Source organism: Chelonia mydas, chromosome 13, assembly GCF_015237465.2.
Source record: "Chelonia mydas isolate rCheMyd1 chromosome 13, rCheMyd1.pri.v2, whole genome shotgun sequence".
Taxonomy (NCBI): Eukaryota; Metazoa; Chordata; order Testudines; family Cheloniidae; genus Chelonia; species Chelonia mydas.
Window position 1 is genome coordinate 10,814,693 of NC_051253.2, and position 18,306 is coordinate 10,832,998.

At 39.9% G+C, this 18,306-nt stretch overlaps 1 protein-coding gene and 1 long non-coding RNA gene across 6 annotated transcripts; one reads left to right on the forward strand and one right to left on the reverse strand.

The window, feature by feature from the left end:
* Positions 1-304: 304 nt before the first annotated feature.
* PRELID3B (PRELI domain containing 3B) lies at positions 305-15,811 on the forward strand. 5 transcript variants are annotated; one of them, XM_043526983.1, is made up of 7 exons: positions 423-690; positions 1,856-2,024; positions 3,740-3,829; positions 4,442-4,512; positions 4,893-4,946; positions 5,995-6,097; positions 8,868-15,811. In XM_043526983.1, the coding sequence occupies exons 2-7, from the start codon at positions 1,887-1,889 to the stop codon at positions 8,985-8,987; spliced, it is 576 nt and encodes a 191-aa protein (XP_043382918.1). In that variant the 5' UTR covers positions 423-690; positions 1,856-1,886; the 3' UTR covers positions 8,988-15,811. The 5 variants fall into 5 exon arrangements, with proteins under 5 accessions (XP_037771151.1, XP_043382920.1, XP_043382918.1 ...); XM_037915222.2 differs by having other exon boundaries at positions 427-646; XM_037915223.2 differs by lacking the exon at positions 4,893-4,946 and having other exon boundaries at positions 305-646.
* On the reverse strand, positions 3,572-5,780 carry LOC119567815. The gene is made up of 4 exons (XR_005227804.2): positions 4,811-5,780; positions 4,090-4,174; positions 3,940-4,008; positions 3,572-3,794 (listed from the first exon to the last, which is right to left on the reverse strand). It is a non-coding gene; the product is annotated as an uncharacterized LOC119567815 (long non-coding RNA).
* Positions 15,812-18,306: the final 2,495 nt, after the last annotated feature.

Sequence of the window (18,306 nt, forward strand, 5' to 3'; positions counted from 1 at the left end):
GCTGCCTGGAGCGGACTGGACAAGTCCTACCTCCCCCGCTCCGCAGCGCAGAGTAAATAGCGAGTGCTGCACCGTGCACCGCCTCCGAGCAATGCTGAGGGTACTTGTCCTCCCCCAAGCCAGAGGATGCCCACTCGCCTCCCACCGCCCCGCCCATAGCCAGGCTCAGCGGGAGTCAGTCGCCAGGCTGCGCAGCCGCACGCGCGACGAACACCGATAGGACCCGGGGGGGCTGGAACTGCCGCGCGAGGCTCGCCGGCCTATTGGGTACGCATGCGTCCTGAGTGCATTTATGTCACGAGACAGCCGCCGGCGCGCGCGCCTGGCTGGGGAGGGGGAGCCAGCCCAGCACGTGGCCAGCTGCGTGTCCTCCCGACGAGTGGCGCTTCCCTTCTGATGTCACCCTGACGCAAGAGCGTAAGGTTGGAGACGGGAGCCTCTCCCCCTCCCTCACTAGGGCCTAACGCTCCTCCCCTCACGGCGCAGGCGCAGGGGCCGCCGCCGGCTCCGGCTTCCTTCCATTCCGTTCGCAGGGACGGCAGGGGCGCCGCGTGAGTGGGAGGCGCGCGGCCGCAGCACCGCCCGCCCGGCCCGGGCCGGTTACCGCCGGCACCATGAAGATCTGGACCTCGGAGCATGTCTTCGAGTAAGGGGCGGGGCCAGGCCACGCGCGCGCAACGGCCGCGGGGGGTGAGCGAGCGCGGTCGGGCCTGGGCCCGCGTGGAGAGGCTTGTTCCCCTGCCGGGGCGGTGTGGAGCGCGAGCCGCGGGCGTCGGGAGGGCCCGCGGCCCGCACTGTGGCGGCAAAGCCCCTGCCCTGGGGCTCCCTAGGAGCCGCGGCCCGGAGACCCTGGGCCCCGGGAAGCGCTCGCAGCCTGTGGCAGGGGAATCTCCGTGTGCCCGGGAGCGAGGGCCGGGTCCCAGGGGGGAGACGGTTCTTGCCAAGGGGCCCGTAGCTATGCGCGGGTGCGGGCTGGAGCGCCAGACCCCGATGAACGAGGCGCGGTGGCGGGACGTAGGAGGCGGGCGAGGGGATCTCGCCCATTGGCCAATCGTCTCTCGGGAGAAGGGGCGAGCCTCGAGCTCGACCCTTCCGCCAGCAGCCGTCAGTCCAATGAAAGAGATCACCGGGCCCGCTGGGTCTGCCTCAGGAAGTGTTTAGGTGCAGGAGAGCTGGGTCTGGCAAACTCTGTAGAGTATCTCTCCCCCCCGCCCCTTAGAGTTAATAAAGTCTCAATACATAAATTATTTAGGCTAAACTCCTTGAAACTTTCTCTGTAGTTCGGGACAGCAGTGAAATTATCATGGTCTTACATAGTTGTTAATTCAAGTGAGGCAGGGGTTCTCCAACTTCATTGCCCTGCAACCTCCTTCTGTTCACAAAAATTACTGCGGGACTGAAGCCTGAGGCCGTCCCAGTCCCACTGCCCCGGGTGGGGGGCAAAGCCTGAGCTTCACCACCCTGGGCAAGGAACGGGTCAAAACCTATGCGCAAGGGGTTCAGCCCCAGCCAGGGGCCTGTAACCTGAGCTCCGCTGCCCAGGGTTGTGGGGCTCGGGCTTCCCTGAGCCCTACCAAGTCTAAGCCAGCCCTGGCAACCCCATTAAAATGGGGTCACGACCCACAGTTTGATAACTGCTGTGTTACAGTAAAGTCAATAATTTAAAAAATCTACAGTACTCTGGTATTTCACAAATAATTGTTTGGTTTGTTTATATATTGTTTCAACTGAATATGTTTTGTACTTGTATTTTTAAAGCAAACTGTAAACTGCATCTTTTTCATTATGTAATAGAAAGTATGGCAAACTAATGTGTGCAATTTATAAATGTGTTAATTTTGATTTATTTTGTCAGTCACCCCTGGGAAACAGTTACAACAGCTGCTATGCAGAAATACCCAAATCCCATGAACCCTAGTGTGATTGGAGTTGACGTACTAGACAGACACATAGACCCCAGTGGAAAGTTGCATAGCCATAGACTGCTCAGTACAGAATGGGGGATGCCTTCTATTGTAAAATCAGTAAGTACGTTATTACAAGACTTGAGAGAAAAATTACATATGAGTTGTCTCATTTTTATAAACAATCAAAACAATATATAATTTACAATCCAGCTCTTCTTGGGACAACACAGGGCCTGGGGAATCATGCGTACTGCACCATTCCTTAGTGCCATCCCATGTCCCTGTCTCCTTTACAATTATTTGTGTCCTTGTGGCACAGGAGGGAGCAGTAACTTTACCCACCCTCAAGCACAGGCACTGCTTTAGTGTCTAGTTCTTGCTTTGTGCAGGCAAGTGGAGGGTAAAGCCCAATATGACCTTTCATGTATTTTCTTGCAATATGACAGGTTTCAGAGTAACAGCCGTGTTAGTCTGTATTCGCAAAAAGAAAAGGAGTACTTGTGGCACCTTAGAGACTAACTAATTTATTTGAGCATAAGCTTTCAAGTGAGCTGTAGCTCACGAAAGCTTATGCTCAAATAAATTGGTTAGTCTCTAAGGTGCCATAAGTACTCCTTTTCTTTTTTCTTGCAATAACAACTGCATAGTATCTTATTGCTTGGTTACTTGAAAGCAGAACAGTAATCTGGTTAATAGCTGTTCTCTTAAAGTGTGCTGTTCCTAAAAATGGCAAATTTGTATTGGTTTGTCAGGTACATTGACATTCTTGTATTATGGTTTGATCCTTGAAGAATCAGTTTTGTAGTATGCTTTGGTCCTGAAAGGTACATAAATCGTTCCCAATGTATTAACATGGCTTTCCTCATGGTGAGAATTCCTTTATTAGCTTGGTGGAAGAACCACATGCTTCCTTATTTATTATCAGTTTTAAATACCCCATAAATCAAGATTAGATCCCATTGTTGTAAGGCACTTTATATACACATTGTCAGAGACTGTTCCTGCCCCGAATTCAGTCTGACTAGACAAGACAGATGAAGGTTGGGAGTAAGGGAATAGTATTATTTCCTTATAATAGCTAGTGTTCCTATTTTATGTTCTGGAAGAATAAGGTTGGACTTGGGAAACCATGCCACTTATTTCTCGTCTAGTTGAGAGAATAGCATTCTTCTAATTTTTTGTGATGTTACTTTTAAATGATGAACAGAATTCTGTTTTCTAAGTAGTAGATAATATAGTTTAGACTATTGCATACTTTATGTATAAATTTTCCAAAGTTTAAAAGGATGTTAACTTAAATCACATTTCAGTATAAATTGCTTTACCTGCAGTTGTTAAGTAACACAGTTGCTATAACTGAAAAGAATTATAGAAAAATTATTTTATTGTTCCCTGCACATTTGACAACTGACTATGGACAAATTCACCCTTTCCCCCGTACAATCATTCTGCAGCTTTTTTGCAGCATAATGGGCAAGAATTTTTTTTAATAGGAGCATGTGGTTTTAAAACTGTCAGAGGGAAGAATAGTGGGACTTCTGAAGTGGGACTTCTAGCTTTTTTTTTTTAAAATAGTTAGATTTCAGACCGATGGTGTCCTTTTAAAGAAATTGAATTAAATTATACCTAATATTTTAAGCAGAAAATAAATACCAACTTTGTCATTTTAAGGCTAGTCGCATTTCTTACTCTTTATTCAGTATGGTAATGTTTACTTTGATACTCCATAGTATGTTGAAATGAAAGGAAAAAAATAAATACAAATCTTTAAACTTTTCAGAATAGTTATTGCAGTGTGTTTGCATGTATAATCTTGGGTGTCTTTCTTGTAGCTCATTGGTGCTTGCAGAACAAAAACATATGTTCAGGAACACTCTGTAGTTGACCCTGTGAAAAAAACAATGGAACTTAAGTCAAGTAACGTAAGTATTATAATTTCTTTTATCAATAATGCTAAAGTCATTCGTTGACTAACATGTTTAAATTTTATAAACAGTTTGAAAAAGAAAATTTTATCATGAAAATAGCATACCTCATATTCTCAACCTCCCATAGCCCATTGTAGTAAAGGACCTTTTTTGCCAGCTTTGTTAGGAAACACCTGCACTAGAAATGATTAGTGATTAGCAAATACAAAACATCCCACTTTGTTTCAAAAATTCTTTTGTAGTATTGCTGCTACCTTAATGTGTAGTACTTTGCTCGTTACTGTATATCATTTGTACATGGTCATTGTTAAAATCCTTTTGTGATCTTGACAGTCTATGCTGAAGGACGTAAGAAGAAAAAGTAGTTTAGCAAGCTTGAACTTTAGGATTGATTTCTTTTGTGTATGTTTATACCAGTTTCATGAAATAGTATTCAGCTGTAATTTTAGAATAATAAATTAGAATACCACATTGAAGGATGGTGTTTAAAATCAGATATTTGAGTGTTAAGATCTTAGATTGTTCTAGTTGTGTTTATTGCATCTTCTTAATGAAAATTTTTTTTATTTAAGTGATGATAATAATCTAACTCATTCTATTCCATAGATTTCATTTACAAATCTGGTGTCAGTAGATGAGAGGCTTATCTATAAACCACATCCTCAAGAGCCGGAAAAGTAAGCACATGAATATTTGTCTTCAAGATTGCACTTTAGAAGAGTAAAATAAATTTACATTATCCTTAATGGCATTGCTTCTGCAAATCCCCACTGTGAGATGGCATGCCCTTCCATATGACAGTGGAATCCATTTCAAAGCAGCTGTTCAGGGAGTGAGCATATGCCCCTCTGTTTCAGCATTTTAAAATGAAGGGTATAAAAATCCCTGGTCTCCAAACAGTCTCATTTCAAGAGTCCTGTGTTTTTTACAAATATGAAATAAAATGAAAAGCAACATATAAAGCAAAAAACTCACCCTGCAGCTATGGCTTCTGTCCCACGGGGTTGGGCCCAGCTCCTTGCTCTTGGGTATTGTGACCTGGTGCATGGTTTCTCAGTGCCATTTCAGGTTTGGCCTGGCTGTCGTTCTGTCATCATGATGCCACTGCCAGGTAAGTGCGGGGCAGGCTTGCTCTGTGACCTCTCTCGGCAAGACTCATCACCCCTCCCCTCCATTGATAGAATGGATAAAATTAAACACACGTTGCAGGAAAATAAAATGAAAAATTGTTAAAAAATAAAATTAAAAGAAATTTCATGAGTCTCTACTCTTTTTTTCTTCTCTTTCCATCAACCTGAGTGCACACAGACTATACACCTCTGTCTGCATCTGGATTTCTTTTAGAATAACTAAAGTAATTGTAGATCAGATTAGCTGCTCCTTTTGGGAGAGCTGTGTTTATTTTGTAGCTAGTAATATTCCACAGCCACCTCCTGGAGGATTTTTTGCTGCAAGTTCATCTCTCTCAGTGGGAATATGTCCTGGCAATGTCATAAGGGAGAAAAAGAGGTGACTTTTGTGCTTTGAATGTATTCCCTCTGCAGATCTATGTTGACCCTCCCTTTTACCCTTTACTATGGAGAATTAAAGGATTCAAGAATAAGTAAGGGACATTTGTGGGTGGGTGGGGATTACTGTATCTTATTTTGGAATGTTGGAACAGAGAATCGTGCACGCCCAGCCTCACAGCAGCCTAGCCCATTTCAAAACAATTAGCCATTGAGGGAGTGTGTGCATGCTTTTCTGTTCCAGAATTCCAGAAGCAAGAGAAACAGTTTTGCCTGGTGGATCTGTGGAAGCAGGGCATTTGGAGGGAGGGGCATTTTATATTTTTATAAATAACACTCTACTTGTTAAAAGAAAAAGGAGTACTTGTGGCACCTTAGAGACTAACCAATTTATTTGAGCATAAGCTTTCGTGAGCTACAGCTCACTTCATCGGCTGGAAATGGCCCACCTTGATTATCATACACAATTATGCATCCGATGAAGTGAGCTGTAGCTCACGAAAGCTTATGCTCAAATAAATTGGTTAGTCTCTAAGGTGCCACAAGTACTCCTTTTCATTTTTCCAATACAGACTAACACGGCTGTTACTCTGAAACTCTACTTGTTTTTATAATGTGAAAAAATAAAGTGAACTTGTTTTTTTGACTCAGAACCATTTTGACTCAAGAAGCAATAATCTCTGTAAAAGGTGTCAGTGTCAGCAGTTATCTTGAGGGATTAATGGAAAACACTATCTCTTCTAATGCTAATAAAGTAAGTATGACTCCTACATATATGTTCTTTATGTGGCTTCCTGATTTGTGGAGTTTAAAAAAAAAAAAAAACTAAGTTTTTTTAAGTTCATATTACATTTAGTTTACTTTTGAAAAAGATGTGGCAGGGCTTCTCAAAAGGGATCATAGTATGAATCACTTCTTAAAATACAGATCCTGTCATAGGCATCTCCATGCTCAACCTCCCAATCCTGATTCTGCACCTTCCCTAGCATAACAGTAGCACTTTGTTAATATTGTCCTAACATTTAAGATGACAAAATGAAAATAAGCACATTTTAGCAGGATAGGTATGGCTGCTTGATCACATCTCTCTGTGAACCTTTTGGGTTTTCCTCTTGTTGACTGTGTGTGTATTAGTACCAAATATCCCCATGCTGTCTGGGCTAGCATCTCCAGGTCACTTTGAACTTTGGTTCTGTTTTATATGTTTACTATTCCTCCAGTTCGAATGCCATCCAAAATTCTACATTGGGCAGATGTGAAGCAGATGCAAAAAGTTGCTTATTTTTAGTGCAACTGGTCAGCTTAGCCTATGGAAATCCAAACAGGTCGTGGATTGCGCTACAGCAGTTGGGAAGCATAGGCTTGACAGAAGCAACTTTGCAGATCACAATTTAAGCACCATTAAACTAAAGAAAATCTTCAAAAAAAATGAAAAACTGCTTGTTTCCTTGATACTTTGGTTGTTGGCTTTATTTGTTGAAACTGTGTGTGTTGAGGTCTTGTTTAATTTACATCTTCAGTTTTATAAGAACTAAATTCATCAACTTTGGTTTGCTTAAGCTTAATTTATTAGTTATATGTATGGTCTTTGCCACCCCTACCTTTTGATATTGTCATAGAAGACAAAACATGGAGACAGACAAAATGGACAGGCAGTAAATATAAACCTAATTAAAGAAAATACTACTTCACATAGTATTCACCTCGTGCAAAGATGTTCTGCACATTGTTTTATGTGACAACTTAGGTATAGTTTAGATCTTTTAAAATGGGGAATAAGAGACATGTAAGGCTTTGTGTGGGCCTCCTGCATGGGGATAAATTTCAGCCATAGAATATAATCCGTGATATTTGCTGGTGTCAGAGATCAAGAAGACAAAACTAGATAATTTTATTGCCATTTATAGCAATTTTATCTATGGCCCTTCTAATATATCTCTCTTCTGTTTTTTAGAATAGTGCCCATCATTTTAGTTATGAGTGTCTCTGAAAGAATTTGAAATCAAATCTATGAACAGCTAGAGACCTAATTTTCCTCCTTGCCTTCCCATCTGTCAGTCATATGAATTTTTTTTAAACTGTTTGTTTTTATTTGAATGTTTCGCCTCACTCTTTTCTCACTGTCGTATTATTCATTTTCTGATTTTTCTCTTCCTTTTTTCTATACCTTTTTCCTTGTGGTTTTTATTGCAGCTGTAGGAGAGAGAGAAACTGAAGTGAGTCTTCACTTAATTCTGAAGGCTGTGATATTTGTGATCATTTTAATCTCCTGTGGTGGTAAACTCTGAAGCCTTGGTCCTGTTCTTGAGAATGTGCTGTTTCCTCTTTCTTAGTAGCTTCATCCTTGATGTTGACAGTATCATAGTTTCTAAGGACTGTCATTGTACGGAGAATTTCTCTTTTTAAAACAACAAAAACAAAAACCAGGACCAGTATCATGGAACGCCTAAATTTAGGATTGCAGCTTTTGAACTCAACACATTATTCTGTTAAGAGCCAGTGTAGTGAGAAATCCATGTATATTAACATATGGAAATGCACGGGTAAGACATCCAAGCAACTTGAACTCTCCCCTGTATTTGCACTTTGCAATAACCATTCAATTATGATTAGCACATAAGTGTTTGTAAATCTCGGATTCAACTGATTTAAAGACAGTTGACTTTTTTTTCCCCTTCAGGTCCACTACAGGACTGATTTTTTTAATTTAAACTCATAATCTAACTGATTTGCTTGTAAATTTTCAGAAAATGTATTCTGTGCTGAAAGAAAATACTGTACCTTATCTTCATACTTAATGAAGTGATTCAGTCCCTCTTTCATGTAAAACTCAACTCAATCTTACCTGTGGAACTTCAGTCAACTTCAATATTGTTGGGGGTACTTGTGACTAGGAATATCATACAATGCAGTTATTCTTACCTGGAGATTCCAAAGACCTGGCTTACCTGACCAAATGGTTTTTTTTTATAAGATGGGGTGCATTCTTTTAACCAGTTTTGGCTATAATTAGTGTCAGCTGTTTGAGATTCCAGCAACAGTTAGATGTCCAAAAGGATTCCAAGGGGGTGTGAAGCTGTAGCTTGTGTATTGTAAAATTGGGTGTGTGTGTTAAACAAAAAGTCACATTGTCAACCTTGTATACATTTTGTGAAAACGTAATTACATTTATAAATGTTTTCTCCTGTCAAAGAGAATAATAGCGAAAATTAATTTTAGATTTCAGTCCAGAGTATAAATTGAAAAATGTTGACCACCACCTGGGCTCAAATACCATCAATTAGCCATGGTCTTTCATAGGTTTAGCCCTATAAAGGTTTTAAAGGGAAGTCTGGGGCTTGGGAGAAAGATCTTCCAGTTTGCATGAATAGTGGAGGTATATCTGTACTCACTCTTGGCTCCCCCGTTTCAACTGTTTTGTTCTAGCTAGTCTTCAAGAAAATACGATACTTTGGCTATTTACTTACAAACCTTTCTTTTCTTCATAAATATGTGAATAAGTGTTGTTGTTTTTTTAATTGCAGGGCCGTGAAGCATTGGAATGGGTAATCAGTAAATTGAATGCTGAAATTGAGGAGTTCACAGCTTCAGCAAGAGGAAGCATGAGGACTTCTATGGCAGCAGCAGCATTTGTAGAGAAATAATAGTGAATACAGCTATATCAATTAATAGCTCTAAGTGTCTAAAATAAGCATACTAAAACTTCTTTCCAAGTTGAAATATATTTATTCTTATATTTGTTATTTAAAAGTATATTTGTATATTAGGTAGGTTTTAAATTAAAACTTGGAGAGAAGTTGCAAATTCTTGTGACTGAAGGTTATGTGGTGGGTCTTCACTAACATGTTAGTTCCATTGGACTGAACATTCGTTTCAAATGAAATAATCTAACATTCAGAGCTTGTTCCTGTATTTAGCTGAACACTTATATAAAATAGTTTTTTATCCTAGGTAAGATTGTAGACGTTGCAGGAGATTGACATGTTAGTGAATCCTACTTGGGTGGAATTCAGTGGTTTGATTCACGGCCTCTACCTCTTTTGGGACCAAGCCCAAAATTAAGCAAAATAGCTTGTGCTAGCAAAGTTGGTGATATGTTTGTCTTGGGCAGTTGAATGATATAACTTGATTTAGATGGAAGGTATTACTTGAAGTCTGAAGTATAAATGAATGTTTGTATAAAAAATACTTGTTTTGATAAACTGCTGTTAAAGCGTTATTGGATAGCTGAGCTAAAACGGTACTTTTAAAGTTAACTATATCCATCAAACATCATCTTAAAACTCACAATAAAAGTCACTGCATAGTTTTGAATAGTGTACTTACCTGCTGAGGCCCAAGTTCTGTTCTTAAATATGAAGTTGCATGTTACATGCCAATAACTGAGGGAAGAACTTAGCCCTAGATGCTTACTCCTTTTTTTCACCATCACAAAGGAAAACCACCTCTATTTAGAAGGGTACTATAACCACATGTGCATTTTAACATGTAATTTTGTAGACCATTAAAGCTTCATAGAAAAGTAGAAACGTATTTTGAAATTCAGAAGAAAAACTTTCTTGACGTTATTAGAGGAACTTTATAGAAGTGAGACTGAGTTACTTCCTCGTACGTTTACAGGAGTTGTTACATTGCTAAACATGTTTAAAATGTTGTCTAATCATGCTTCAAAAATACTCATTAAGCATGGTATCAGACTATTTGGGTGTCCTTTAATTTAAACACAGTATTTTGCATTTAATTTTCTATGTAATACTCTGTGTGCCTCCTTTATATCTTATTGAAATAATTGTCTGCTTACAAACAAGGCTTTTAAATGAAAGACAGGAATCAGAATTTAGAGGCGGGTTCGGTAATCTTGTTTCTTGGTACTGGCCACAGATTCTTGGTGCTGTCTCATTCTTAAATTCCCACAGCTTATCACAAAGGGTCAGATTTTTGCCAACTGTACTGAAGTCAAGTACCATATTACTCTGAAGATAATTCCATTGGAATCAGTGAGGACTTCTCATAAAATAAGGGCTTGTCTACACTGATTTGTCTACATGGCTTGTGTAGCTGCAGCACAGAATTTAGAGAGCTCTCCCAGCGCTCTAAAAAAACCACCTTCATGGGTGTAGCTACCAGCGCTGGTGTACTGCCTAAACCGTCACGTTACAGTGCTGAAAGTTGCAGTGCTCAGGGGGGTGTTTTTTTCACACCCTAAGCGAGAAAAGTTGCAGCGCTGTAAAATGGCAGTATAGACAAGCCCTACGGCACCTTTCAATGTGGGTGGGAAAGTGCAAAATGTAGCATTAAAGAAACTGCACTGATGATTTACTGGTCGGAAATCCTGACTTCTTGTGCCATAAGGGGTCCATTTGGCATTTCAGACCTAATCATATGTTTTGTTTCATTTTCAGAATATAAGATGTCACCTGTTTAGTATTTTCTGTTATATGCCATTTTTCTGTGATATTGAAGTTGCATATTGAATATTGTGTGTTTAACAAAACTAGATCTTTTCTTAGTTTAACAGTGATCAATATAGTGGGAACACAAACTTCAATAAGATTTTATATAGAAGAAAGACTGTGTATGTGTGTATATAATGCAACAAAAGAAAATTTACCTATTTAAAAATTTAATATTTTTTTCTACTTAAAACCTATGAAGTTTTAATTTGAGACTTTGTGAGTACATTTGTAAAAGCAACTCAGATCCATTAGGGTTTGTGGCTTTTTTTACACATGGAGATTGTTCATAAAACTGAAATTATATTTCAACTAAAGATTAGTAAATGTTGCTACTTGATAAAATTTCTGTAGTCATACTGTATCTTGTGATAAAAGTTGCAGTGCTCTAAAAAGTTTCTAATCACTAATTTAACTTGTAAAACCTAGCTTAGTTCTGTGCATTTTAAAATTCCTAATTTGAACCAGGAAATCAGGTACCCTTAATAAAGAGCCATATTGTGCTATCTGTTTTTAAGTAGATCGCCATTATTGATTTCAATAGGAGTTCTGCTTAAAAGTTGCTGCATTATGGACTCAGAGTAAATTTTTTAATGTAGGAGTTGCCAGATCCTAGGGATGTGATGGTCAAATTTATCATCCTAGATATAGTTTTCAGTAGGAGAAAAGTGATTTGGGGCCTATCTACACTACAAGCCTACACTGTTACAAGGGAATAATAGTTCAATAACGATATTGTGTATATACAACAAGCAAAAATATACTGAGTCACTAAAAGCCTGCCAGACAATTGTACACCGGCTGTGTGAGTTTTATAGACCGGCCCTCAGAAAAGCAGCCAGAAAGGAATTAAGATAAGCCAGAGCCCATTCTGCTTGTTGGTAATGTTCCTCAGTGTTGTGTGCTCACTGTTCACTTTGCAAGTACATAACCGAGCCTAACATACTCTTATTGCCACTTTCTACTTGTCTTCTCAGTTATTTTGGATGCAGGACTGTCAGATTTTTCCTTTTCTGTTTCCATAGCATACCCTCCAGCACAGGGGTTCTCAAACTGGGGGTCGGGACCCATTGGGGTCACAAGGCTATTACATGGGGGGTCACAAGCTGTCAGCCTCCACTCCAAACCCCGCTTTGCCTCCAACATTTATAATCGTGTTAAATATATAAAAACATGTTTTTAATTTATAAGGGGGGGGTCGCACTCAGAGGCTTGCAATGTGAAGGGTGACCAGTAAAAAAGTTTGAGGACCACTGTGGACTGTACTGAGGATTCCTATTTAGAGAGACCCAATAGAGTTCTAGTGGATTCTTTAATGTGAGTGAAGCCCACTAGTGCTGACATAGTTAATCTTATTTGAAATTTACATTTTAAAGTAAATTTGGGAATATGATACGTTGGCCAGTTTAATCTCAGGTCCTACTGAGAGATGTGCTGGCTGCTGTTTCCCGCAACCCCCATTGGCCTGGAACGGCAAACCATGGCCAGTGGGAGCTGTGATGGGCCGAACCTGCAGATGCTGCAGGTAAACAAACCGTCCCGGCCCGCCAGCAGATTTCCCTGACGGGTTGCGTGCCAAAGATTGCCGATCCCTTGTCTACACTGTAATAAAAGCCCACGGCAAGAAGTCTCCGAGCCCAGGCTGACTTGAGCTCTACCTGCAGGCCTAAAAATAACAATGTAGACATTCAGGCTTAGTCTGGATTCTGAGACCACCTCCTGTTGTGGGGTTTCAAAGCCCCAGGTCCAGGCTGAGCCTGAATAACTACACTGCTATTTTTAGCCCCACGAGCCTGAGTCTGTTGACTGGGCTCTGCAACTTGGTGCCATGGGTCTTTTATTGCAGTGTAGATGTACTCTTTCACATAAAACCTAATGCTTCTAACTGACTGTAAATTTGTGATACTCTCTCTGGTAGATGCAATATACCAATATGTGATGCTGCACAGAGAAAAGGCTGGCTTGGGAACACTTAGTAGCCCATCAGAGTTCTTTATTATTATGCTACCAACTAGAGATTATAAACTCAATCATATGAGTATAGTAAATAATTTTCCTGCAAACAATGGGCCAAATCTTGTTCTCACTGAAGTAAATTGGAGCAGGATTGAGCCCAGTGTGAACTTTAAATAAATTCCTAGAACTGTATGGATTTCAAAGACAGAGCAAGAAACTTGTTTTGTTTTATGGCCCTGATCCTGCAAGCAGCTCCACTGGGGCAAGTCTCTGTCAATTTGGGTTCTATGAAGGTATAGAGGTCTGCTTCCATGGAGAGGCTTACAGGATCAGGGCCTATGTTTGTAAAGTAACATGTAAACATATGGGGCTACATATACAGTTAATAATATTTGTATAATTCCATTGAAAAGGGGAGACATCTGATTAGCTGGCAGCCTCGGGATTTTTTGGCTTTTTTTGTCTTTATTTTTAAATTAAATATGAAGTACAATCTTTACATTACAGCCTTTGTTGCTTTCCTATCAGCTGGAAGGTTTGCTTCAAGCCGAGCTGGTGCATGTTTGCTGCTTCTCCTGGTGCTGTGGTTTGAGCTGAAATTATTCTTTTAAACTAACCAAACAACATTTAGGAATCTAAAGGAAGTAGAGTTGAGTCATAGGGCAGTTGCACAATAAAATGTTCAGCTGGGATGTGAATTTTATTTGGGGCTAGACTAGAGTTTTGTGGGAAGTGAGGCGGGGAAATTTCAGCTTTGTGCAGTGGCTTCTTTTCTATGTAGCAAGTTTATGAGCTTGTTGCTGCTGTTTGTGTCTTCATTGGATTGCATTTATAATCACTTGTCAAAGGTGTCTGGACTCTGGGATTGATGTTTTTATATTCACTGCATTGAAATTAAGATGAATAAGTAACCTGCTTCTGATTTAGAATTTTTAAAACCCTTTCCTGCTTCAAAAGCAGCTATGTCCCAAACCACTAAGAGAGAGCAAAATATAGAAGCAGTAGCATGGCTTGAGGTGAAGAGCCCAGTTTACAGCAACTTGAAGAGTATCGGGTCCTAAAGCCATTTACATTCTGGAGCACCAAAAGAGGCTAGCTTGATTACCACCATATTTGAAAACAAGCACTGTTCTGCTTAACTCAGAGCTGTGTTACAAGTATGCTTGGGCATAACCATGTTTGCAGACAGTTTTAAACTTATTTACAAGTAGTAGTAGCAGCATGGTCTAATATATAGGACGTGGGATTGGGAGTTAAGGGACCTGGGTTATAATTCTGACTCTGCCACTGTCTGATTTTAGACAAGAACTTTATTTCTCAATTTCCTCATCTGTAAAATGGGTAAAATTTTCAAAAGTGTCTAAGTGGCTTAGACGCCTAAGTCTCATTGACTTTCACTGGAACTTAGGGCTTGTCTACATGGTGCCGTAGTCTGCACTAGAGGTGTGTGAATTTTAGCATGTTGTATACTAACTGGCCCAAGTGGACCCTGCTGGCATGAACTAAAAAGTTCCCTTGTGCATATTAATGTAGTCCAATTTCAAACAGTACTACATTAATATGCACTAGCGAATTTTTAATGCACACCATTGGGATCCACATGAGCCAGTTATTGCACGTAGAATTTACACCCCCCTCGAGTGGACTAATGCACTGTGTAGCAAACACTTAGTCTGCTAGGGGCATTGTGGGTCAGGATTCACAAAGGTATTTAGTGATTTCAGGGGCAGTTAGGTGCCTAAGTACCTTTGTGAATCCCACACCTGAGTGTCTTAGCTGCTTTTGACAAGGCTTTTAAGTCACTTAGGTGCTTTAGAAAATTGTACCCAGTGTTATTTACTATCTTCTGTAAAACGCTTTGACATTTACCAAAAAAACCCTATGTTATGTTACAACTGACAGGGCATAAGACCATTAAATATATTTTAAATTAAAAGAACAAGAAAAAGTCATTAAATATATCATTTGCAATAGTTATCTGTAACTAGTAAATGTGGACTGAATCCTGACCCACAATGCCCCTATTATTCCAGACCTATGTCTCTCTAGAGAATAGTCAGCTAAGCCTGCCAAATTGTGTCTAATTTGTGGAGTGGACAACTGAAAATTAGAATTTCCCTGTCAAAGTCATTTTTCCTTACATTCTAAACCCGGAGTTGAATCCGAATGTCCAAACGTTAAAAAACACCGAATGGGTTCATCCATATCACCAGCTCATCTCCAAAATCTAGCTCTGTAATAGAAAACAATACAGAACTGCAACCTTACATTAAAATTGTAGATAATTTCAGAGTACAGTATTATGTACTAGTGCTCCATGATGAGTGCTTCATCGAGGCAGTTAGGGATTTATCAGAAGATTACCTGTATTTTAATCAGCATGGCATGATTTCCAGTAGCTGTTGAACAGATTAGGGTCATCTGCAGGAAGCACAGCAGAGCTTGAACAGTCCGAGCCCAATATGGCTCACACTAGGGAAGAAAGGAGACAAATCAACAACTAGAGAAGGTATGAAGTATTATTAAAGCTCAGTGTATGTTCTGTGCAGTAATGACTATGCTTCCATGTTTCTCCAATGTGTGTCATTTCACAGGAAAAGCAGAGTAGCTTTGCCACTCTAAACAAATGCAGAAGAAACGCAGTGAAGGGACACTGAAATCTGTAATGTGTTGGAAATCATGTCAATATTTGGCTTTTCATTGTATTGTGATTAGCTTAGTTATAATGATTTGCTTTTTATTGTAATGTGCATCTGTGAAACTTTTGAATCTGAAGAGAGACAGTTACAGAATGGCGGATCCTTATTCATTAGATGGGAAAGGATTTCTCAGAGGTGGTTCATAATTTTTGTTGTTTCATCAAGTGTGCAAGGGAAGAAGGAGAGTGAGCATATTTATATGATCATCATAACCCTTACTGAAACCTGTGTGGCAAGAGATTTTCATGTATTTTGCCTTCCTGATCCATATATTTTGTACACTTGATAAGATGACAATTATATTGGATGACTTCTAAAATCACCGGTTTATTAAAAATAAATGTAAAGTTTATTTGATAATTCAGTCTTGTTTGGGACTTGTATTGGTGCATATGTGAATTTTATTTTGTAGAATGAAATATTTTTCATATGGTGCCAAATTCCTGTGGTCATCAGTCTGTACATGTTACGACCAAACTCCTGTTTGCTTCAGTTGGTGTCTAGTAGACACTTCTCTTCACTAAGAAGCAACCTGAGTGGGAGTGATGACATTAAATCAATTATGCGTGTGTCTGCACCTCAGTCAGATGATGATACAGACAAAGTTCAGCTGTGTTCCTAACCACCTGAGAAATTGCAGCCTTGCATCATGAGTGCATGCCTTACTGGTCCTGGCCCATTATACTGTGTTTGAACACAACTGTGAGTGAATATATGTTTGTAATGATTTTTTTAAAATACATCTGTTGCCATGTGTCCCATCATGACAACTGGTATCAGTAAGATTGGAACTGCTGACTATCTTGCTATGCAATCTTGAGGGGCCAGGAGCAGCTGTAGAATTCTCACCTTGTGATCTATCCCAAAGTATATTAAAGGCACCATTGTGAACTAGAAGTTGAAGTTTTCAGTTCCCTTTTTAGTTATATATTGCTTATGTTCTGTGGCTTTGCTGACCATTTGCCAAACTTTGTTCTCACTCTGGGATTAAAATGGGTGTATTGTCTTTTTATCATAATTGATCTCTTCAGTATAGTTTATTAAGGCAGCCAGAGTGCCCACAAATTAAAATCATCTTTATTTTATTAAGAATTACACCCAAATAAAAAATGACAAGGGATTAGATGGGACCACTATATAAAATAAATAAAAGAGCATAATAGAAGCTGCCAGACCTTTTCAATAGGTTTCTTAATTAGTTGTGAAGGCAATTTGGAATGACATTGGCCCCCCAAAATAAACCAACACTTATTGCTGAGAGAATTACTATTTTCTTTTCCATCTCTATTAATGTCCTCAAGGAGATGCATTTTGCTGAATTATGCCACCTCTCTCAGCATTGATTCAGATGAAAAAGAAATGATCCATTATATCTTTATAATGATAGACCGAGTAGGACTCTCACTTGCCATTTACAACTACATAGGTTTTTAATGGCTTACAGTTTAAACAAATATCTGTCTGCAATGGCATTTATTCCACTCTAATTATTATGGCACCAAATGCCCTCTGGTATCTGGAGACCAGAAGTTGAAAAGAAGGTTTAGTAATTTTCATTCTCTTATTTAATTATTATTTTATTTTAAATCATCAGGCCAGGTGATGAGCCTGTGTATGTAACAGGAGGGTATTTGGAGGGTCCTGTGCTAAGATTTTGCATAGATTATGGTCTAGAGACATAGATACACTTAAAAAGATAGATACATACTGATGCACAAATGCTTCTATGCATTTACTTGTCTGGGATTCTGGCAAATGCTAGTATTCTAAGGGATAGTGCTGTGAGCTTGTAATTTTAGAATTTAGTTGATTAAAATCCCAGAGTGAAATCTGTGTTTAGTTACTTTCAATAGTAATATTAATTGGTTTTCATGTTCTCATTGTTTTATATTTTCTTAGCATTTTCATTGTTGGAGAGTTTTAGCTGAATCTGCCTATGATTGTATAAGACACCAATCATTTTGTGGATTTACTTGGCTTTTCAGTCTCTTCAGCATCCCTGGAACTCCCTGGTCTCACCTTTTTGGCCTCCCTGGACCCCTCCATTTTTGAGTCTTCAGCCTCCTTAGAACTCTCCAAACTCATCTTTTCAGATTCGTTGGACCTCTCCAGTCTCAGCTCCTCAGATTCTTTGGACCTTTCGAGCAACACTTCTTCATCCTCCCTGGACCTCTCTGATCTCGCCTCTTCATCTTCTCTGGACCTCTCTAGTTGCAGCTCTTTGGCCTCTCTGGATGTCTCCAGCCTTACCACTTCAGTTTCCTTGGAGCTCTCCAGTCTCACGTCTTCAGATTCCTTGCAGCTCTCCAGTCTCACCTCTTCAATCTCGTTGGACCTTTCCAGTCTCACCTTTTCAGGCTCTCTGGACCTTTCTAATCCCAGCTCTTCAGTATCCTTGGACCTCTCCGGTTCCACTTCTTCTGCCTCCTTGGACCTCTCCAGTTTCTCATCTTCACCCTCCCTAGACTTCTCCAGTCACACCTCTTCAGCTTCCTTGGACCTTCCTTATGCAGTCTCTTCACCCTTTCTGGATGTATCTGATCTCACCTCTTCAACCTCTTCACCCTCACTAGACCTCACTAATTTTAGCACTTTAACATCTCAGGGTTCCTCTGATTTATCCTTATCAACCTCTCTGGATGTTTCTAATCTCGTCTCTTCACCCTTTCTGGACCTCTCTGACCTCACCTTTCAGGATGCCTCTTCTCTCACCTCTTCAGTTTCTCTGGACCTTTCCAATCTCACCTCTTTAGAATCTCAGGACCTCTCTGTTAGAGCTCTCTAAATGAGTTCCTTTTTGGGAGAGTTCTGGGTTTGGGGCGAGTTCTATAAATTGTACTCAACCCTGGGTATGA